This window comes from Cnephaeus nilssonii, assembly GCF_951640355.1.
Source record: "Cnephaeus nilssonii genome assembly, chromosome: 5".
Classification (NCBI taxonomy): domain Eukaryota; kingdom Metazoa; phylum Chordata; class Mammalia; order Chiroptera; family Vespertilionidae; genus Cnephaeus; species Cnephaeus nilssonii.
Window position 1 is genome coordinate 22,291,563 of NC_137076.1, and position 22,247 is coordinate 22,313,809.

A 22,247-nucleotide genomic window follows, 5' to 3' on the forward strand; every position below is an offset into this window, starting at 1 on the left:
AGCCAGCCCAGTTCAGATGTCTTGCCCGAACTGCCGACCAGGGCTTCCTAATGGAAACCAGGCGGTCACCTCCTGGAGCCTCTGCTGTGGCCGCCACCGCCCCCCATCTCCTGGCACAGGCCACCCTCCCTGCAGGCTGTTCCCCCGGGGCTCCAGAGAGCTGGCCTGCCCCCTTGCCTGCTTTGGGGAGGGTGGGTGGGCTGATGGATGGGGTGGTGAGAAAAGGCCAGCCTGTCCCCTTGGTTCCCTACCCCCAACCCCCAGCTCTGCTTGCGTAACCTCCGCCAGCTTGGGCCGGGCTACGGGAGCAAGGAATGTTTGGGGGAAAGCTTAGATTCACCCTGTCTGGTATTTGGGCCGACCACAGGAGTAGGGGTGGAGGCAAAGGAGTGGGGGATGCTTCAGGCCGCAGGAGTGTCCCCAAGGAACTGAGGCTGGCGGGGAGGGGTCAGGGCAGGCCTGGGCTCAGCCTGCTAAACCCAGACACCAACCTGGAGGCTCTCAGCCAGATCTGCTATCCGGGCTCCTCCTCTCCCCCCGCGCACCCCCACCCCCACCAGCTGGCCTCACTGGCAGTCACACCCCTCCTCACCCAAAATGGCCACAGTCGCCGCTGCCTGAAAGGAAATTACACGTGTGGAGGCACCAGCCTGGTGGTTAGGGATGTACACTCAGTGCCAGCCTGCCTGGGCTTGAACCTGGGCTCAGCCTCCTCTCTGGGGCTCGGTTCCCCACTCTGCAGAGCGGAGGAAAGGTGGTCTCACCTCCCAGGACAGTGTGAGGGTGAAGTGAGATCCTAAGAAGTGGGGAGACAGTCCCAGCACATCGCATGCCCTCAATGCCAGAGCAGCAGCGTGTGCCACCGGGTGAGGACGCCCCTGGCCCTGTGGTAGGCAGTTAGACATGAGCAGAGCAAGGACAATGGGCCAGGTGCAGAAGGTCACCAGGGCGAAACCTCCAGGTGCCTGGCAACGGGCAAAACTGGGAAAACAAGGACCTCCCCCAGGATAACCTTTCCTCCACTGGCACCGCGGTGTAGACCCCTGACCTTTCATATTGCTGGTCATGGGACTTGGACCTTCCCTTGACCTGTCCTCCCCTGACATGTTGCCAGTCAGGTGGTAGACCCCCTTGGAGGAGGAACAAGGGATCAAAGAATGGCCTCATGTGGCTCCCATGCGGGCCCTTGCACAACCGCCCCCTTAAGCATCAACCCCGAGGGATAACATCTAGACCTCAGTTGTGTCTCAGCCCCAGGCCCAGAAAAGCAGCAAGGCCAAGTGAGGTGACACCGTGGCTGACATCAGGACCAGCTGCGATGAGTAATGCCTCCCTCCCCTGGCTCCGACCAATCAGTAGAGACCACGACCCTGAAAGGACAAACCTGGAAAAGCTGATGAATATTCTATTGAGATCCTCCCCTGGGACCTCCCCTAAGATCTCTGCCTTTAGAGGGGAGAAAAGCCCCCAGCCAGAGGACCCAGCTCACCTCTCTGTCCTACACTCTCCATCGCCTCCCCCCACCCTCCAGCGCCACGCCCTTTCTCTGGAACACACCTGCACCTTTCCCCCCCTCCTTACCCCAGGCACATATATCCTTGCTTTCTTTCTCCTAAGTTCCTAGGGCCCTTCTTTAACCTCTGTAACTTGTTTCCTGAGCCCATGTAGCCCAGCTGGCTCACTTCTTCCACGGCTCACTTCTTCTACCTCTGTCACTTTCTAAATAAACTTTTGCTTGTACTTGAGTCTTGGCTCTGAACGCTTTCTTAGCCAGAACTCAACTACTGAGGTTACTGAACTGAGTCCAATTGCTGGTAACATTCTGGTGCCATTTCGCCACAAATAGTCTGGTCCCTGAGACATGCCACTTACCAGTGGGGTGACTGCAGACAAGTTATTTTCCTGCCCCAACCTCAGCTTTCCCACACAGAAAATGGGCATGACAGCAGACCCTGCCTCAAAGGCTGTCACAAGGCAAAACCAGTAACAGACAGATGTTCTAAGACCCCATCTGACTCTCCCAAGCACTCAGCGGCTGAGGCGATGGCTGCACGAAGGGCATGAAGGAGGTAGGGCTCCCCTGGAAGCAGAGCTTGAGACAGGATTGTGTGTGTTTGAGAAGGAAGCGGTAGGGAAGCGGGGAGATGAAGGAAGGAAGGAAGGAAGGAAGGGAGCAGTCAATAAGTTATCACTGAGGTTCTCAACTTGCCTGGATCTTGCCAGTCTTAGCACTCAAAGTCCGGTTTGCCAGAAAACCTTTAGTCCTGGGCGAACTGGGGTGATTAGTTGCTATTGTTATCAAGCACATTCCCTCCATAGACCACTGGGGGCTCACTCCCACTGGGGAACCCTAGGAGACTGTGTAGGACACACCTCAGAGTCATCCACCTGAGGGGCAATGGAACTGGGATATTGATCCTGTACTTCCTCCATCTATCACTGATTGAGGGCTGCCCCCAAGGGGCCTGAGTTCTGCTGCATTCTGGGTAGAGCAGGCTCTAGTCCTAAAGAGATACAGGTGCCTGATGGTGAGGCCTGAGGGGCATGAAAGGCCCCAGATAGCGCCTGCTATAGGAGGCTATGGGGTCCAGCCATGGGGAGTTGGCAGTGAAGTACATCAGGTGAGTGGTAGGAAGGGAGCAAGATATAGGAGAGCCCTGGATAGTGTGGCTCAGTGGTTGGAGCACCAATAGGTCTCAGGTTCAATTCCCTGTCAAGGGCACGTACCTGGGTTTCAGGTTTGCTCCCCCTCCCCCCCAATTAGGGCATGTGTAGGAGGCAACTGGTCAGCCAGTGTGTCTCACATCAATGTGCTTCTCTCTCTCTCTCTCTCTCTCTCTCTCTCTCTCTCTCTCTCTCTCTCTCTCTCCTCCCACCTCTGGTTTAACAACAAAAAAGACATGGGAGAATGGTGGAATGAGAAGCTATCTGTATTATTAAGCTCCCTCCCACAAAGAAGGAAGCTTAGACCCAAAGAGGTAGTCATTTGCCCACATTTCCGAGGACTGTGTAGCCTTGTGTGTGGGTCCCTCAGGGCTGGGGCAGGAGACAGGTCTTGGCCTTGACCAGAGAGAACAACAAACCTCACTCCAAGTTCTCCATGTGGGACTGATGGCCCCTAGTTTGAACACTGTGTAGCAGAGTAATATATCCAGTCCCAGTGAGCTACTGAGCTACCACCGCACGGATCCTGGCCCCGGGGAAGCAGCAATGCCAACCAAGCTGTTTGAGTTTCTGGCAGGCCGCCTTCATTTGCAAAGTATGGGGAACCCAAACCAAACCAACTAATGCAAACAATGACATTTATTGACTCATGAACAAAATACTGGGGGAGAGGTTCTTCAGGTATAGTTGCATCCAGGGGCTCAAATGATCTCTTACTATGGATTCTCTCTCTACCTCTCTGCTCACCAGCAGGCTACTCTGTGTGGTCCAGCTTTAGTTCAGATGAAAGCGCCAAGCTTGAATCTCAATGGCCTAGCTTTGGCCACCTGTCCAACTGTAACCAGAAGGATAGAATGTGCTGATTGCCTAGGAACCTTACCATCCTATATAATAAAAGCCTAATATGCAAATCGACCAAATAGCGGAACGACCGGTCGCTATGATGCTCAATGACCACCAGGGGGCAGCTGCTCAATGCAGGAGCTACCTCCAGGAGGTCAGCGGGCTCCCACACGGGGAGTGCCACTTAGCCAGAAGCCCGGCTCACGGCTGGCTAGCACAGCGGCGGTGGCAGGAGCCTCTCCCGCCTCTGCTGCAGGCGGGCAGTAAGGAGCGAGGAGTCTGGGACTGTGAGAGTCCCAGGCTGAGAGAGGGTGCAGGCCCCCCAGTGCACGAATCTCATGCACCAGGCCTCTAGTTAATCTTATAAATGGCCCACTGGCCTTATCTCCCTGGAACAAACTCCTCTTCCTTTACTCAACCCAGGCAAGCCCAATTGTGTTCTGCCCGGTCCTGCCTTGCCCAGCTAAGCAGGGAGTTCTGTAGGGAAAGAGATGTAGTGTGGTCAACCAAATATTGATCCTGGAACAATCAGCATTTAGTACACCTTTATGAAATGCATGTAGAATTTTCTGTATGTGTGGGAAGATTTGCATGGGAAGGGGGTGTTAATGTGTTTCACTTCGCCTGAGGCACTGATCTAAGAGTAGGAAGGACTGTAGAATCAGGGGCAGCTATTGCAGCAATCTGATCTCATTTTGGGTGCAGTGGGGGCTGGGGGGCGGAGGGAGTGTTGATGTAGGAGGGAGCAAGAGGCTGATGGGAAGTGTAGTCTTCCAATTGGAATAGAAAAGGAGAGGTCAATTCAGAACCAGTTAATGACCTTAAGGCTGACCTTGGGCTCACCCCTGCTTATCCTCTGATGGCATCCAACCTTAAGATACAGGCTAAGACCCAACCTTTTAATCAGCCTTCATCCAGCCGATAAGCCTTATAGGATCTGGACCCAATCCATAAAATCACTGAAATTTAGCTGGGCATAGGCTGCCTGGAATAAAAGAATTACATTTCTGCCCTAGATGATTTGGCTCAGTGGATAGAGTGTCACCCTGTGGACTGAAGGGTCCTGGGTTCGATTCTGGTCAAGGGCACATGCCCAGGGTGTGGGCTCAATCCCCAGTGGGGGGTGTGCCAGAGGCAGCTGATCAGTGATTCTCTCTCATCATTGATATTTCTATCTCTGTTTCCCTCTCCCTTTCTCTCTGAATCAATTTATATATATATATTTCTCTTAAAAAAATGACATTTCCCAGACTCCCTTGCAGCTAGGTGTGGGCTATAAGCAGAAGTGGTATGGACAACTTTGAAGAAAAGGGGTGCCTTTATCCTTCCTACTGAACATAGATGTGATGGCTGGAACTACATCAGCCATTTGGGCCATGACATCAACCTGGAAATAAAGGCCTTGAATGATGGAGCAACAAGATAGAAGCAACCTGAGTCTCACATACCATGGGAAGCTATGTCATCCTTGGACTAACCAGTGTTTTGATCACCACCTATTTGCCCTGTTGGTGAAGGAGGGATCACATGCCCTAAACAGTATAAGATAGCCAAACACATGACATCTAGCACTGGATAGATGAGATCGTTATCAGTTTATTAGTCACATGTACTCACAGCTCAGAGGAGGAGAACACTGCACACCATGCAAAGACACTTGGGGGTGGTACACTCTGGAGCAGAGTTGAGAAGCAGGGACTGTGGGAGGCAAGCTTTGTAGTGACAAAAGGGTTGGGTGACCTCTGCTTCCCAAGGCAGGATGTGATTGGTTCTTCAGGATAATTTCTTAGGCTGGCAGAGAGGTGAAAGCCATTAGGTTGAGTACCAGATGGGCTGAAGCTGGTCTGGCTGAGAGAGGAATTAGCCAGGTGGGGAGACTTTCCCACTAGAGCAAGTTAGGCCTCTCAACTTGCTCCAGTCATCTTGAGCATGAGAGGAATCCCATCTGACATCTCTCTTGTTTAAGCCACTGTTTCTCTTTTTCCCCCTCTTTTTAAAAAAATATATTTTACTGATTTTTTACAGAGAGGAAGGGAGAGGGAGAGAGAGTTAGAAACATTGATGAGAGAGAAACATCGATCAGCTGCCTCCTGCACACTCCCTACTGGGTATGTGCCTGCAACCAAGGTACATGCCCTTGACTGGAATCGAACCTGGGACCCTTGAGTCCGCAGGCCGATGCTCTATTCACTGAGCCAAACCGATTAGGGCTTTAAAAAAATAAATAAATAAATAACTGAATCTAATCCTAATGGATACAGGGGATAGCCACAGAGTGGAGAGTTGAAGCCACAGCATGGATGACATTAGTCAAGGAGAAAGGACAGAATGAAAAGGGAGATCCTTAAGGAGTACTGATGCTCAAGAGGTGGGTGGAAAAGATCATGCGAAGGCCATAGAGATGGAGCTCCAGAAAGAGATGAGGAACCTGAAAAGCATCTGGTAAAACTGAAAATGTACCTGTCATGTACTTGGGATGGTAAATTGTATATGTCAAATATAAAATCTATAATAATAAAAGTGTAATATGCAAATTGACCGAATGACCAAACAGCAGAATGACCGTCCAGATGACCATGCTGTGACACGCACTGGCGCCAGGCCAGCGAAGGTGGGTGTGATGCGATTGGTCGGGAGGCCCCACCATCGCCCCACGATTGCCCTGCAGAGGGAGGCCCAGGCCACTGGCTGGCGGGCAATCAATTGGGGGGCTCCACGATCACCTCAAAGAGGGAGGCCCAGGCCACCCTCTGCAGGACCATCAATTGGGGTGCACTGTGGAACCAGGGAACCAGAGGGGTGTGGCGACGGACACGGGGAATGCCAGGGGAATGCCAGGCCAAGGTGGGTGTGGGTGTGGGGCGGGGCCGGGGCTGCGAAAGCCAGGGCTGTGAAAGCTGGAGCTGTGAAGCTGGCAGCCAGGGCTGCGAAGCCAGCAGCTGGGGAAAGGAAGGCCTACCCTTGCACGAATTTTGTGCATTGAGCCTCTAGTTATATTACAAAATTACTAGAGGCCCGGTGCATGACATTCATGCACTTGGCAGTCGGGGGGTCCCTCAGCCCTGCCTGTGCTCTTTCGCAGTCCAGGAGCCATTCGGGGATGTCTGACTGCTGGCTTAGGCCTGCTCCACAGGCAGTCGGACATCCTTCGTGCTACTGCCAAGGTGGGAGAGGCTCCTGCCACCGCCACTGAGCTCACCAGCCTTGAGCTGGCTTCTGGCTGAGCGGCGCTCCCCCTATGGGAGCGCACTGACCACCAGGGGGCAGCTCCTGCATTGAGTGTCTGTCCCCTGGTGGTCAGTGCACATCATAGCGACCAGTCGGTCCTCCGTTCAGTCGATTTGCATATTACCCTTTTATTATATAGGATATTGGGTCACAGGGTACCCATATTAAACATTATTTTGGGGTATGTCTGGATGAGATTAGCATTTGAATCAGTAGACTCAGTAGGCTGTCCCCCAATGTGGATGGGCACCATCCAATCCATTGAGGGCCTGAATAGAACAAAAGGTGGAGGAAGGAGAAATTCACTCCTTTTCCTTCCTGCCTGCCTGCTGAGCTGGGACATGGTCTTCTCCTGCCATCAGACTGGGATTTATACCATTGGTTCCCCTGGTTCTCCGGCCTTCAGGCTCAAAGTGGAATTACACCACCAGCTTTCCTGGGTTTCCAGCTTGCAGACAGCAGATCCTGGGACATATATATATATATTTTTTAAGTATCTTTTTTTAAAAAAAATATTTTATTGAGTTTTTACAGAGAGGAAAGGAGAGGGATAGAGAGTTAGAAACATCGATGAGAGAGAAACATCGATCAGCTGCTTCCTGCATGCCCCCCACTGGGGATGTGCCCGCAACCAAGGCACATGCCCTTGACCGGAATCGAACCCGGGACCCTTCAGTCCGCAGGCTGACGCTCTATCCACTGAGCAAACCGGTTTCGACCTGGGACATATTATATCGCAAAAAACTCATCATAAGCTGAAAATATTATAGGCCAAAAATGGATTTAATACAGCTAACCAGCCAAACATCATAGCTTAGCCTGGCCTACCTTACATGTGCTCAGAACACTAACATTAGCCTATAGTAGGGCAAAACCATCTCACTGCCACTAAACATCACAACAGAGTATTGTACCACGTACCACCAGACCGGGAAAAGATCAAAATTCAAAATCTGAAGCACAGTTTCTACTGAATGCATGTTGCTTTCGCGCGCCATCATGAAGTTGAAAAATCACACGCTGAACTATCCTAAGTCAGGGACCATCTGTATATATCTTTTTTTTTTAAAAAAATATATTTTATTGATTTTTTACAGAGAGGAAGAGAGAGGGATAGAGAGTTAGAAACATCGATGAGAGAGAAACATCGATCAGCTGCCTCTTGCACACCCCCTACTGGGGATGTGCCCACAACCAAGGTACATGCCCATGACCGGAATCGAACCTGGGACCCTTCAGTCCGCAGGCCGATGCTCTATCCACTGAGCCAAACCGGTTTTGGCCATCTGTATATATCTTATTGGTTCTGTTTCACATGTGTATTCGGCAGGCAAGATCATTCTGCCTAACAAAAGACCCCAAAGGTCAGTGACTGACACTAGAGTTGGTCATCCATACGATCCAATCCAATCACCACAGATCAGCAGGGTTCCTGAGCCACATAGTCACCGGTTGGACAGAGGCTGGAGCAGCCTCCGCAGCTGCTGGTGCAGTGGAAGAGACCAAGGAGACTCCCAAGCCAGCTTCCCTGTTTCCAGCAGGAAGTACCACCCAACCCTTCGGCTGCCATTTCATTGGCCAGGTCACAGACACGTGGTCCTGCCTGACCACAAGGGATAGAGAAGTGAAGGGATGGGGTTTGGGAGGAGCAAGTGGAATATTTGGAGTATTACTCTCTGTGACACCCAAGGACCAGCAATCTAGTCTTCTGGAAAAACTTTCACATAGCCTCCAACAGATATTTACAAGGGTGTTCCCTCCACCCTCATTTATTAGAGTGAAAATTCTCTCTTGGCCTGTATCCCACCCACGGCTCACAATTTCACTTCATGATCAATGAACATGTGTTGAGTAAGCAAATGAAAAAAATAAGTCCCATAAGAGCGGAATAGAACGTGTCCTATGAAAATAATAAAGAACCAGATCTAGGCTGTACAAGGGATTTGATTTACACATACTGTGTTAGTTTCCTCGGGCTGTCATAATGAATGACCACAGACTGGGTGCCTCACATCAGCAGACAGGCATTCACTTCAGAAGTTTAAGGTGTGTTTTATTTGTGAAGGCTGGAAGTCCAAAGTCAAGGTGTTGGCAGAGTTGGTTCTTTCTGGAGGCTGCTGGCAATTAGTGATGTTCCTGGGCTTATGGCTGTGTTACTCCAAACTCGGCCTCAGTTCTCATGAGGCCTTTTCCTGTGTGTGTGTGTGTGTGTGTGTGTGTGTGTGTGTGTGTGTGTGTTTTCCTCTTCTGTCTCTTATAAAGACATTGGTCATTGGATATAGTGCCTAAGTGGTTAATCCAGAAAAATCACATCTCAAGATCTTTAACTTAATCACATCTTTTCCCCCAAAATAAGGTCATATTTACATGTGTTGGGGGTTAGGACATCAGCATCTCTTTTTGTGGGTCGCCATTCAAACCACAACATCGCTTGATGTGAGTAGAGCTAATCTTATGAGGGAAAAAAAAGTTACAGAGTGAGGCTAACAATTTTGATCATTTTTTAAGTTAAAAAAGATATTGGCTGTCTCTGGGGGAAGAACTGGGTGGCTGGGGCTGGGTGCACAGCGGGACTTGCCATCATATATCCTTGTGTATTTGTTGAATTAAAAAACTTGATTGAGGTTTTAATATGAAAGTATGAAAGTGAAAAGATTTAATATTTATTAAATAGTAAATTACTTGATATTTAAATGAATCAAAACTCATCATTCCCAAACTCCACATGTATGTACCCACAAAACCATCAGCATAATTGTGATAGTGAAAATTGTCAGCCTTTTCTCTGTCCACTTCACCCCCAACCCCAAGAAAACAGCTGGATGCCCTGGCCGGTTTTGCTCAGTGGATAGAGCCTCGGCCTGCATACTGAAGGGTCCTGGGTTCGGTTCTGGTCAAGGGCACATGCTCGCGTTGCTGGCTCAATCCTCAGTGGGGATTGTGCAGAAGGTGGCCGATCCATGATTCTCTCTCTTCATTGATGTTTCTCTCTCTCCCTCTCCCTTCCTCTCTGAAATCAATAAAAATATATTAAAAAAGAAAGAAAGAAAACAGCTGGAACAGCACACAATGGCCTGTCCAAGAAAGGGTGGTCCCTTTCCCTTCATTTATTTATTCTATCACTAGAGGCCCATGCACAAAATTCGTGCACAATAGGGTCCTTAGGCCTGGCCGGTGATTAGGACCAATCAGGGCCTTCCGACTGTGTGCTGGGGCCTTCCTTCGTTCCGCGCCACCCCCTGGTGGTCAGTGCACGTCATAGAGAGCGATCGAACTCCTGGTCTCCCAGTCGAACTCCAGAGGGAACATATTAGCCTTTTTTTAAAAAAAATATATATTTTTTTTATATTTTGCATATTAGCCTTTTTTTTAAAAAAATATATATTTTATTGATTTTTTACAGAGAGGAAGAGAGAGGGATAGAGAGTTAGAAACATCGATGAGAGAGAAACATCGATCAGCTGCCTCCTGCACACCCCCTACTGGGGATGTGCCCGCAACCAAGGTACATGCCCTTGACCGGAATCGAACCCAGGACCCTTGAGTCCGCAGGCCGACGCTCTATCCACTGAGCCAAACCGGTTTCGGCTAGCCTTTTATATATATATAGATTTATACCATATGGACTCGTGGGTATTTAATTCTTTGGATTAAAACTTGAATCAGATTCCATCATCTTCTACTAAAACTTTCCAGAAGCTTTCCTTTATATTTGAGTAAAATCCAAGTGCCTTGCTTACCTACAAGCCCCATACACTCTTTTTAAAAATATATATATTTTATTGATTTTTTCAGAGAGGAAGGGAGAGGGATAGAGAGTTAGAAACATCGATGAGAGAGAAACATCGATTAGCTGCATCCTGCACCCTCCCCACTGGGGATGTGCCCGAAACCAAGGTACATGCCCTTGACCGGAATCGAACCTGGGACCCTTGAGTCTGTAGGCCGATGCTCTATCCACTGAGCCAAACCAGTTAGGTCCCATACACTCTTTTTTTTTTTTTAATGTTTTAATTGATTGTTAGAGAGGAAGGGAAAGATAGAAATACCAATGAGAGAGAAACATTGATCAGCTGCCTCTTGCATGTCCCCCACTAGGGTTTGAGCTTACAAACCAGGCATGTGCCCTGACTGGGAATTGAACCAGTGACCTCTTGGTTTATGGGTCGACACTCAACCACTGAGCCATACCAGCTGGGTGCCCATACACTCTTTACCTGCTTCCTGGTCCTGTCTGTTTTCCTTGCTCATTCCTGCTCTGGCCCAACTGGCCTTGTTGCAGTCTCTCAGTTATACCACCCTCACTCCCCTGAAACCATTGTCTTTGTTGGAATATTCCTTGTCCTCACCTTCACAGAGCCCCTCTCTGACTGCCCTAAGTAGCATTCTTCCTACCTGAAATAAGAAATTTATTTCCTTGTTTATCATCTGTCTTGTTCACTGCTGTATGCACTGCGTTTAGAACATAGTAGGTGCTCAGTAAATATTAGTTGAATGAATGAAGGCGAGGCTGGAAGAATAAGGAGAGTGAGATCCATTCACTTCCACTATGATTATAGTCACAATAGCTAGCTTGCTTCTGAGATATACATATGCCAGATAGTCAGGGGCACTACACTGTAAGTCTTGGTTTCATCAGGTGTAAAATGAAGATGTAAGAGGACCAAAACTGTTGCAAAGATTAAATGAACACACACGCAGATGATACTCAGCAGACATGCAACTATTATTAGTATCATGTGTAAAATGTACATAGAATTGATGTGAGCTCAGAACAGTGTCTGGCACATGTAAAGGGCTATATGAGCGATTGATGCTATCATCACTATCATCATCATCACACCAGGCCGGGCCCTCATCTAAAAGATGCTTTAATCGAATCTCATTGTGGTTTTGACCCTGGGTGCTGGCCAGACCTCCCCGCTGACATCTCTGGGCTGGGGATTCAGGCCCTTCTGGACCACAGGCTCTTATCGCCCCGCCCACGGGCCTAAACCGCCCCCGGTCTCCATAGAAACCCACCAGCCACGGAGGGGCGTGACGCCATTGAGACGGACAGGGGCTTCCGCCTATCGAGTCAAAGTCATCTCGGTGTGAGGCACAAACGGGACCTCTGACTGGTGCGTCCTTGCAGGAAGGCGGGAATACGTCGATAACCGCGGGAGCCGTACCGTACCTACCAATCAATGGCCGAGGTGGCTGTGATGGACAGACATAGAGGGAAGAGGCCCGGAGTTTGGGCTTTTACCCAACCAGAGGTCCACAATCTCGTGAAAAGGCCAATAAGGAGGCGGCGGGGGTGGGGCGAGGAGGCCGGTTGCTCCGGAAGTGGAGGGAGGGGATGAAAATGGCGCCCAGCTCGAAATCGGAGCGGAACAGCGGGGCCGGGAGTGGCGGTGGCGGCACCGGGGGCGCCGGGGGGAAGCGGACAGCGGGGCGGCGGCGGGAGCACGTACTCAAGCAGCTGGAGCGAGTCAAGGTGAGGCCCGGAGTCTGGATGGAGCGCGCCTGAGGGTGCGGAAGAGGGACGAGGGAAGCGGAGGGAGGGCGTTTGCGGGGTGAGGGGTTGTGGGCGGAGTCCCGGGCTGGGGGCTCGGAGGGAGGGAGTGGGGCGGCGCCCCGGGGAGAAGGCTTGGATGCGGGGGCTGTGTCGGGACTGGGATGGAGGCGTGGGAGGCGGGGCACCGGCGACCGAGCTTGGATGGAGGCGCCGCTGGAGGAATTAGGAGGAAGGGGGCGACCCAGGGTTAGACTCCTTTTCCAAAGCCCTCCTCCCGCGGCCCCTCCGGTATGGAGTCTTCGCGCCCCCTCGGCAGAGCCCTGGCTGCCTGCTTTGCGCTTCCTCCGCCCGGTGTTCCTCTCTCTGTTCTGCTCTGACCCCACGGAGCTGGGTGCTGCTGTACCTGCTGCCGCCTCCCCTGCTGAATGGGAGGTGGCTCCCTGGCGAGGGCCTGGTCTTCCCCCTCAGACTGGGGGCCACCTGAGCAGGGTTTTTTCCTCCGCCATCAGACTGTAAATTTCCAGGGAGCCAGGGTCTCTGCCCCATCAGTTTGGGAGCCCTGGGAGGGCAGAGGGTTGTGCATCTGCGGTCAGGACAGCAGCAGTGGGGTCAGGACTGTGTCGCGGTGGACAGGGAGTGTGCCCTGTCTGTTAGGCTGGGAGCTCCGTGAGGACGGCTGTGTCTCCTCCTTTTGACTGGCGCTCCCAGGGCAGGGACAGTCTCCGCCCTTAGCCTGGGAGCTCCCGGGGCTGGGCTGTGTCCCCGCCCTTAGCTTGGAAGCTCCCTGGATGGGTATCTGGGTATCGAGTCTTCCTTGTCGGCCTGGGCCTCACTGACAGGGCTGTTCCATCAGACTAGGATCTCCCTGAGGGCTGGGCTGTTTCCCCCACCGGTCAGCCAGCTCCCCAGACAGCTGTCTCTTTCCCATTAGAGTAGACTTTCTTGAGGGCAGGACTCTTTATCTCCTATCAGACTGGGTAGCAGGACCCAGGGTGCCCAGATCACCTTGTACCCTTCCTTCCTTGATGAAGTTTTTGAGACGTGAAGGAGTGGGTTTAAAGGGGGCTAAGTTAATTGAGAAGGGGAATCAGGAAGGAATTGGAAGGTCACTGGTCAGCCCCAGCCCCACCCTTTTATCTGCCTCAGTTGGTCCCCAGCTGAGGCCACAGCTGTCCCAAGGGGCCTGAGCACCCCATGTTTAGGCTAGTGGGCTGAGGACAGGTGAGTGCAGTTGGTCAAGCCCCCATGCCCGCCTTCTTAGCAGTTTTGGACACCCACAGCTCAGTGTGCCATGAGGTGGCCTTCAGGAAGGCAGCCAGGTGGCTGGCAGATGTGGGCAGGGGTGACGGGAACCTTCCTGGGGGAAAGGGGATGATGCCAGTGCTGTCCTCAGAGTCTGGGGCCTTGGCAAGGGACCCTGAGGCTGAAGAAGTGTGGCCCCGGTCCCTGGTGGAGAGGGTGGCTCAAGGGAAGTCCAGCTTATCTATCTCCCCGAGCCGATCCCACCTTCCAGAGCTTGGAGCACCCTTGGTTGTTATGGTTGGCAGGGCGTGGGCCTGCGTTCAGTGCTGCTCCACCTTGGGTGAGGGGCCCGGGGGACTGCAGGTGGCCTCTGTCCACTGGTGCCTCAAGAGTCCTGGCCGCCCCTTCCCCAGATCAGTGGGCAGCTCTCCCCTCGACTCTTCCGGAAGCTGCCGCCCAGGGTCTGCGTCTCCCTTAAGAGCATCGTGGACGAGGACTTCCTCTATGCAGGGTGAGGCTAAGGCCGGGCAGGGGGGTGGCTGGGTGGGGTGACAGGCTGGCCCTGACCTGGCCCATCTGCCCTGTCCCCTGCCAGACATATCTTCCTGGGCTTTTCCAAGTGCGGCCGGTACGTCCTCTCCTACACCAGCAGCAGCGGAGACGACGACTTCTCCTTCTACATCTACCACCTGTACTGGTGGGAGTTCAACGTGCACAGCAAGCTCAAGCTGGTAGGGCCAGGCTCGGCGCACAGCAGCGTGACCCCACCAGGTCATGCCACCCCTCTGAGCCTCAGTTTCCTTCTTCAGAAAATGGAGATAGTGTGCTCATTGGGTCCTGGTCAAGGCTCATGTTAGGTCAAACCACATGAAATTGCCGTTGTTAGAGTTGAAAATGAGTAAATAACGGTAATTTTATGAGGTTCAACTCAGCATGTACAGTCCATAGAACTCAGTGTCTACAGCTCAAGCCAGGTGGGATCCATTAGCTTTGTTATGACCAAGTGTGTTGCCACACTGGCTTTAGCCCTGACCTTGACTCCCCCAACCCCATCCCTACTCCAGGTGTGGTGGGTGCTGTTACCCCAGTTTATACATGAGCTCAGCGGGGTGGGTCGGGCTTGGAAGCTGGGACGGGGCTTCCTGGGCTACATCCAGCCCTGGGCCCAGCCTTTCTGTTTCCCCCATTTGTGGACTGTCCCCCCAGCCTGTCCTCAGGAAGGCAGAGGGATGCAGGCTGGAGGCTGCTTGGGACTCCCTGGCGGAGACGCCACCAGAGGGGTGCTTCTGCCCGCCTCAGTTCCAGCCCAGCGTGCTCTCGGGTGGGCTCCTGTGGGCCTCTGTCCGCTTTGACCCCGCACTGACACAAACGTGCACTCAGATCCGGCAGGTGCGGCTCTTCCAGGATGAGGAGATCTATAGTGACCTGTACCTGACTGTGTGTGAGTGGCCCAGCGATGCCTCCAAGGTCATCGTCTTTGGCTTCAAGTGAGACTCAAAGATGGGGAGGCTGAGGTTGGCTAGGGGAGGGCACATGGACCAGGCAGCTGAGGCTGTGCTTGCCCCCAGCACCCGCTCAGCAAATGGGATGCTCATGAACATGATGATGATGAGTGACGAGAACCACCGAGACATCTACATCAGCACAGTGGCTGTGCCACCATCCGGCCACTGTGCCGCCTGCCGGGAAGCCAGCCGGGCCCATCCAGGTGAGGGACTTGGGGGCTTCAGAGCTCAGGCCACCTGCTTCCTTACTCCAGGGTGGCGACTGAGCCCACAGGTATGTGTCCCTGCAGGTGACCCAAGCGCGCAGTGCCTGCGACATGGCTTCATGCTGCACACCAAGTACCAGGTGGTGTACCCCTTCCCCACCTTCCAGCCCGCCTTTCAGCTCAAGAAGGACCAGGTGGTGCTGCTCAACACCAGCTACTCCCTGGTGGCTTGTGCTGTCTCAGTCCACTCGGCAGGTAGGCCCCCAGGTGTGCTGACAGTCACAGCATTTGCTGTGAGCCCTGTACCTTATGTGACAGGAAGAAACTGAGGCTCGGAGAAGTGCCTCATCCAAGGTCACACAGCCACAGAGTGGGAGTGCTAGGACCCAGACCCAGCCTCACCCCAGCATTGTCCTCTAGAACAGTGGGGCTGGGGTGTTCCCGTACCTGTGTCCACTACGGCCACCGCCAGTAGAAACATGGAAGTGGCCCATGTGACCAAGGAACTGAGTGTTTGACTAATTTTAGTTATGTTTAAAGTCATTTGGGCCGGCCTGTGTGGCTCAGTGATTGAGTGTTGACCTCTGAACCAGGAGGTCACAGTTTGATTCCCAGTCAGGGCACATGCCTGGGTTGTGGGCTCGATCCCCAGTGTGGGGCATGCAGGAGGCAGCCGATCAATGATTCTCTTTCATCATTGATGTTTTCTATCTCCCTCTCCTTTCCTCTCTGAAATTAATAAAAACATTTTTTTAAAAAAGGAATGGCACATTTGGCCAGCAGCTATCATGCTGGACCACATAGTACTGCCTTCTCAAAAGGAGAAACGTTCATTCAAAATTGTAGGGAGTGGTGAGTGGACAGATGGCCCTCTTACATCTTTGGTAATCAGAAGTACCCGTGAACATCAGAAGGTGATGTCCCTTGACAGTGGCAGTCGTTAGAAAGCTGGGTAATGCCACTGGCTTCTGGCTAGTGGAGCCCTGGCGGCTTTCCACAGCACTCCCCGGGCTGCGTGGCGACAGAGTGTACTTAGGCCCAGCAGCCCTGTGCCTGGGCATATCCAAAGCTGTGGTGGTGGGAGCTGGGGGTCACCTGGTGACCATTCCTGGGGATGTGGAGGCAACAATAGGGTGCGTACGTCCCTTGGATCAGCAGACCCAGTGTGAGCTCCAGTATCCTGTCCAGGGAGCATGTCTCAAAGTCATTTGCAAATGCAAAAGAAATACAAGCTCAATAACTGAATAACACACATAAATTAGAAATGTTTCAATTTTGCAAGAATGCAGTCAAATAAAAAGATGCCCACTATGTTCAAAGGGTCGCCTGGGGCAGGAGGCTATGGGCATGAAGAGCGGACTAAGTGTCTACAACAGCCCACAAGTGTGCTCTCCCTCATGCCTTTCCCGTCCTCCCACCCCCCCCCCCCCTTACCTTTGCCTTTCTCCTAAGCTCCAAAGGCCCTTGTTTCCTGAGCCTATGCAACCCAGCTGGCTCACTTTACTACCTCTGGAACTTTCTAAATTTTCTCTTAGCATTTTTTTTAAAAATATATTTTATTGATTTTTCACAGAGAGAAAGGGAGAGGGATAGAGAGCTAGAAACATCGATGAGAGAGATACATCGACCAGCTGCCTCCTGCACACCCCCCACCGGGGATGTGCCCGCAACCAATGCACATGCCCCTGACCGGAATCGAACCTGGGACCCCTCAGTCCGCAGACCGACGCTCTATCCACTGAGCCAAACCGGTTTCGGCTTCTCTTAGCATTTGGAAAAAAAAAATGGAGCCCACAAACTAGCCAGGACCAGGGCATCTTGTGTCTGGGCCCATCAGAGGCCTCCCACCTGCCCTGGTCACCTGTGCCCATGTGGGCAAGGCCCTGCCCTGGTTAAGCTGCAATCCTCTAATGAGCCTGTCCTGGGTGGGGCCGATGCTCCCTGCCCTCACAGTGTGGGTCCTGTTAGGAAGGACCATGTCAGACAGGACTCGGCCGAGTGCACCAGCCAGGGGAGGGGCACTGTCACTGATGTGTAAACACTCATCTCACCAGAGGAGGGAGGGTATTTTCACAGAGTTCTGACTTGGCTGTGTTCTAGTGGACCAGCGTGCATTGATGGACTCGAATTATCTTGTGGTGTGGTCTTGGACAAGTTTCTCTGAACCGAGAACTATCCCACCCTCAACCCCCATTGCTGCTGGTGGCGTTCCAAAGGAGATGGTGCGGGCTGGGCTCAGGGCCTGGCCTTGGTGCTGCCTAGTTCAGTGAGTGGTGGGGCTCTCATGCCGAGCCACCATCTGGCTCACTGGGGAGGATGGGGTGTAGTAAACTCTCAAACTTACGTGGTTTTTGGAAAAATCTTCACCCGAGGATGTTTGTTTAGAAAAAGTATTTTTATTTATTTTAGAGAGAGAGGAAGCGGGGGGAGGGACGGGGGGGGGGGGGAGAGAAACATCGATCGTTTGCCCCAGGGGGTATCAAACCTAGGTATGTGCCCTGACCAGGAATTGAACCTGCCACCTTTTGGTGTATGGAACGATGCTCCAATCGACTGAGCTACCCTGCCAGGGTGTGGCTTTTTGTGTGTTTGTTTTGCTTTGTTTTTTTGTTTTAAAATTCTGTTGATTTTTAGAGAGAGAGGAAGGGAGAGGGATAAAGAGATATTCAACGTAAGAGCGTTCGGCTGCCTCCTGCATGTGTCCCACCCCAGGACCAAATCCACAACCCGGGTATGTGCCCTGACTGGGAATTGAACCAGCAACCTTTCCAAACCGAGCCACATGGGCCAGGGCTGTTTTCCTTTTATTTATTTATTTTTTATGTGGCTTTTATCTGCTGTCACCGTAGACTGTCAGCTCCCCAAAGGTAGGGATTTTTTCTGTCTTGTTCACTCTTGTCCTCAGTGTGTGGCATATAGTAGATGCTCAAGAATCATAGAATGAATGTGTTCCTGTGTATACACGTACAAGATGCCTTTTAAAACTCTTCTGGGTGTTTCATACAGATCATATAGCATACGCTTTTTTAGAACCTCCCAGGGTGGGGGAGAGGCCTGTACTTGAGCTTTTTTTTGGCATTGGCTCACCCCAACACCTACATCTCTTTTTATATTCCAGGCGATAGCAGCTTCTGCCAAATCCTGTATGACCATACCACCTACCCCCAGGCCCCTCCCAGCCCCCCTGGGCCCCAGAGCCCAGAGGTGCCCCTGGCCCTCCCCAGCCTCTGTCCCGAAGTGGCCCCAACCCGTCCCTTTGGGGTCCCTGAGCCCTCACCCGCCATCGCCAAAGCCAAGGAGTTTGTGGCCGACATCTTCCGCAGGGCCAAAGAGGCCAAGGGTGGGACCTCAGAGGAAGCTCAGCCACTCTCCTACACGGGGCCCTCCGGCAGCTGCTGCCGCCCATCCTCTGAGCCTGTAGCCCCAGGTGGAGAGGTGGCACCCCAGGACAGCCCCCCTGCAGCGGAGGAGCCAGCCCCTGAGCCTGGCTATGTCAACTACACGAAGCTGTATTACGTGCTGGGGTCCGGCGAAGGGACAGAGCCAGAGGATGGTGAGCAGGGAGTCCACCCAGCAGGCAGGGCCCCGGGCATGGGAGGCTGATCTGGAGTGGGCCTCAGGCCTCCCACCACCCCTACTCCCTCTTCCTGCCCCTTCAGAGTTCGAGGATGACAAGATCTCCCTGCCTTTTGTGGTGACCGATCTGCGTGGCCGAAGTCTGAGGCCCATGCGGGAGCGGGCTTCTGTACAGGTAGGTGCTGGCAGCAGACAGAACAAGGGGCAGCCCCAGGGAGCCTGCAAGGGTAGTACTGGGCACAGTACTCGCTCTACCCCTCCGCCCACTGCCCACAGGGTCAGTACCTGACAGTGGAGCAGCTCACGCTGGACTTTGAGTATGTCATCAACGAAGTCATCCGCCATGATGCCACCTGGGGCCACCAGTTCTGTTCCTTCAGCGACTATGACATCGTCATCCTGGAGGTGGGCCCAGGAGTGGGACAAAGCGGGTTCTGGCCCTCTCTGCTCTGATGGTCATCCTCAATAGCTGTCACCATCCACCCCTCGTCCCCCAGGTCTGCCCTGAAACCAACCAGGTCCTGATCAACATTGGCCTGCTGCTCCTGGCATTCCCATCCCCAACTGAGGAAGGCCAGCTCCGGTGAGTGGGCAGGGGGCCACACTGAGACCCTTCCGTGTAGGAGAGTGGGGATGTGAGAAGACTCCCCCTGCCCCCCAAACCTGGGTCAAGTACTCTGTTACTGCTCCAAAGACAAAGCCCCTTGGGGCAGCCTGGGTCCTAGTTCATGGATGTGGTGGTCTCAACCATTTCTCTGTTTTCTACCCACCTGCAGACCAAAGACCTATCATACCAGCCTCAAGGTGGCATGGGACCTCAACACGGGCATCTTTGTGACAGTCAGTGTGGGCGATCTCACTGAAGTCAAAGGGCAGACCAGGTAAGGCTGGGCTGAGGCCAGGGCCAGGGGTGGGTGCCAGAGTGATGAGATCCCTCACCCTTTCGCCCTCAGCGGCAGTGTCTGGAGCTCGTACCGCAAGAGTTGTGTGGACATGGTCATGAAGTGGCTGGTGCCCGAGAGCAGCGGCCGCTACGTCAACAGGATGACTAATGAGGCACTGCACAAAGGTGGGCCCTCTGACCCAATGACAGTAGGACAGGGGTTGTTACCCCAGTGCCAGGCCGGCCTGGAGGAGACACCGACTCCTGTGTTGCTGAATGGACGAGCACGGTGGATGTGCTAGTGGATGGCGCAGAAGAGGGGTGAGGGGAGGGCAGCCTAGCCAGGCATGCCTGGGGGCCAGCTCAGAGAGGGCATGACAGGTGTGGCACTGGAGACCTCCAGCCAGTTGCTTATTTATTCAGCAGACGTTTATTGGGTGGTTGCAGGCAGGAGGCAGAGATAACACAGCAGGGTCCCTGCCTTCCAGAAACTTCTGGGCCCAAATCAGGTCTGGGAAAGAGGGGGACTCATCTTACAGCTGGGCCTTCAGAGACTCCATGGTCTGTCCCAACCCTTCCCCACAGGGTGCTCACTGAAGGTTCTGGCAGACAGCGAGCGATATACATGGATTGTGCTGTGAGGGTCTGGCCGGCCTGGACACTGACTCCAACTACCTCCGCGGCCTGGGAGCTGGCCGCCTTCCTGGCAGCCTCTTCTTGGTTGGCTGGCCGCCCAACGACCGCCACTAGTGTTAGGCTGTGGGAAGGGGGCTGGGCGGGGCAGCCCCTGGTGGCCTGAGAGTCTGGATGCTTCTTATTTATGCCTATTTAAGTTGGGAAGGGGCAGAGGGAGGGAGTCCCCTGTCCCACCAGCCTCGAGTGCCTGCCTTTATCCTGCACGGGGCATGGGTCTTCGCTCCTTGTGTATTTCCCCCCTTCCCAGGTTACAGGTGTGGACATTGCCCCCCTGGGAAGCTGAATAGTCCCTGATTCCTGCCTCCAGCCTCTCCCACCTGAGGTGGCCAACATCGTGGTCATCCCCCCCTCCCCCAATTATTCCTCTTCATGTAATAAATGTTTTATTTCTGAACGTCACTGAGTTCCCTTTACTGAGATCAGGGCAGCTGGAGCCCCAAGGTCCTCATCCCAGCCCCCTGCAAGGCCCTCAAGTCAGCAGTAGCCAAATATCACAGCGGAATTTATTGTTTTAAGAAAGACTACAAAAAGGTAGAAAACGCTTGGCACACTAGACTACCACACTTTCACTGCTGGGAGGGGAGGCCAGAGGGCATGGAGGGGAGTGGGCGGCCACCCCAAAAGCTTGCAGCACTGCGGAGCACACAAAATAGTGATTTTTACACAATAGGTCAGGTTTTTTTTCTTTTTTTTGTGTGTGATTTTTGCCATAAACATCTATCTCACAGGTTGAAAACACTGAGAAAACCGAACAGATAAGGCCATGATGGTTGGAAAAAAACCCAAGTTACCAACTCCGCTTGGGCGGCACTCACAAATCGCACAATAGTCATGTGGGGGGCGGGCGCACGGCAGGGAGAAGCACGGAGGTTCCATTACAAACCAGCCAGCGGCGGGACTGGGGGGAAATGGGGGGTGGTGGTCTTGGATCTGAGCGAGTGGAGCCCAGGCCTTGAGGGCAGGCTACTTCTGGGCCCTGCTGCCCGCAGCAGGCCCTCTAGGCTCCGGCACCAGGCCAGCCCACTGCTCTTTGGAAGCTGGGGCAGTGCCCCCTGCAGCCTTCCCTAGAGCCAGGCTGCCTTCCCCAGAGCTAGGCCGGGCAGTGCCCCCCCCCTCTGGGGCTGTGGGGCAAGGGAGAACCCAGCTCTGGAGAAGATGCGACACCCACGGCTTTAATTGCACTTATACCAAGGAGGAGGGAGCGGTGGGGTTGCTGGGGAAGGGGTCCCGGGGCTGCTGCTGACAGTGGGGGGATCCCTAGGTGATGCCCACCTGTGCCCACCCGGGGCTCAGGGCTGGGCCCAGGACAGGCTGTGCAAAGCCAGCGAGCTGAATAAGTTAACAGGGGAGGGGGCCTGCCTGCCTGCCCCCTGAGGGGTGGGGGGAGAGGCTGCTGCCTTCCGGGTCAAGGGGCCAGGCTGCTGCCCCAAAGGGCACCTGGGCACAGCGGCGGGTTCCTTAAGGCACGTCTTTTGTGTCAGTTTGCAGCTGTGGCTTTACCCGGCCCTGTGATTGTGCCGGTCCTGTCGGGGGTAAGGACCCCCTTGACTTCCCTGTCTGGGAGGCCCCCTCCCCACCCTGGCAGAGGCTGGAGTGGGGACAGCGAAGCCACAGGAGCTGTGAGGGACCCTGGAGTGGAGGGGTGGAGGGGGCGGGCGGGGCGGGACAGGGGAGGCTGCGGGCTTAGCTGGAAGGCAGCGCCTGCACGAAGAGGCCGCGTGTGTCTGTCCGAGCAAGCTTGGTCGGAGGCTCCAAAGCCTCAGGGCCGAGCGCAGGAGAGGGAGACTCGCTGCCAGCCGCCAGCGAGATGTCCTGTGGCAGCTCATCCTCACTCTCCTCCTCCTCTTCCTCCTCCTCATCTGGGAAACACAGACCAGAACCACTCAGTGAGGATGCTGCGTCCC

The 22,247-nt window shown here is 53.6% G+C and overlaps 2 protein-coding genes across 5 annotated transcripts in view; one reads left to right on the plus strand and one right to left on the minus strand.

Moving 5' to 3' along the window:
* Nucleotides 1-12,056: 12,056 nt before the first annotated feature.
* Nucleotides 12,057-20,742, plus strand: DCAF15 (DDB1 and CUL4 associated factor 15; the record flags this gene model as incomplete). Of its 2 annotated transcripts, none has more annotated exons than XM_079772836.1 (13): nt 12,057-12,214; nt 13,891-13,988; nt 14,073-14,208; nt 14,858-14,964; nt 15,046-15,185; nt 15,273-15,443; nt 18,307-18,741; nt 18,848-18,939; nt 19,041-19,169; nt 19,262-19,347; nt 19,541-19,645; nt 19,718-19,833; nt 20,233-20,742. In XM_079772836.1, the coding sequence occupies 13 exons, from the start codon at nt 12,077-12,079 to the stop codon at nt 20,286-20,288; spliced, it is 1,809 nt and encodes a 602-aa protein (XP_079628962.1). In that variant the 3' UTR covers nt 20,289-20,742. The 2 variants fall into 2 exon arrangements, with proteins under 2 accessions (XP_079628962.1, XP_079628961.1); XM_079772835.1 differs by having other exon boundaries at nt 12,077-12,214; nt 15,273-15,455.
* Nucleotides 20,743-20,995: 253 nt separating this feature from the next.
* Nucleotides 20,996-22,247, minus strand: part of RFX1 (regulatory factor X1) — a 32,825-nt gene continuing 31,573 nt past the window's right edge. For all 3 annotated transcript variants that reach the window (XM_079772833.1, XM_079772831.1, XM_079772832.1), the window contains exon 21: nt 20,996-22,202. In XM_079772833.1, the coding sequence (XP_079628959.1) occupies nt 22,027-22,202 (176 nt within the window). In that variant the 3' untranslated portion in view covers nt 20,996-22,026. The remainder of the gene's footprint in view (nt 22,203-22,247) is intronic.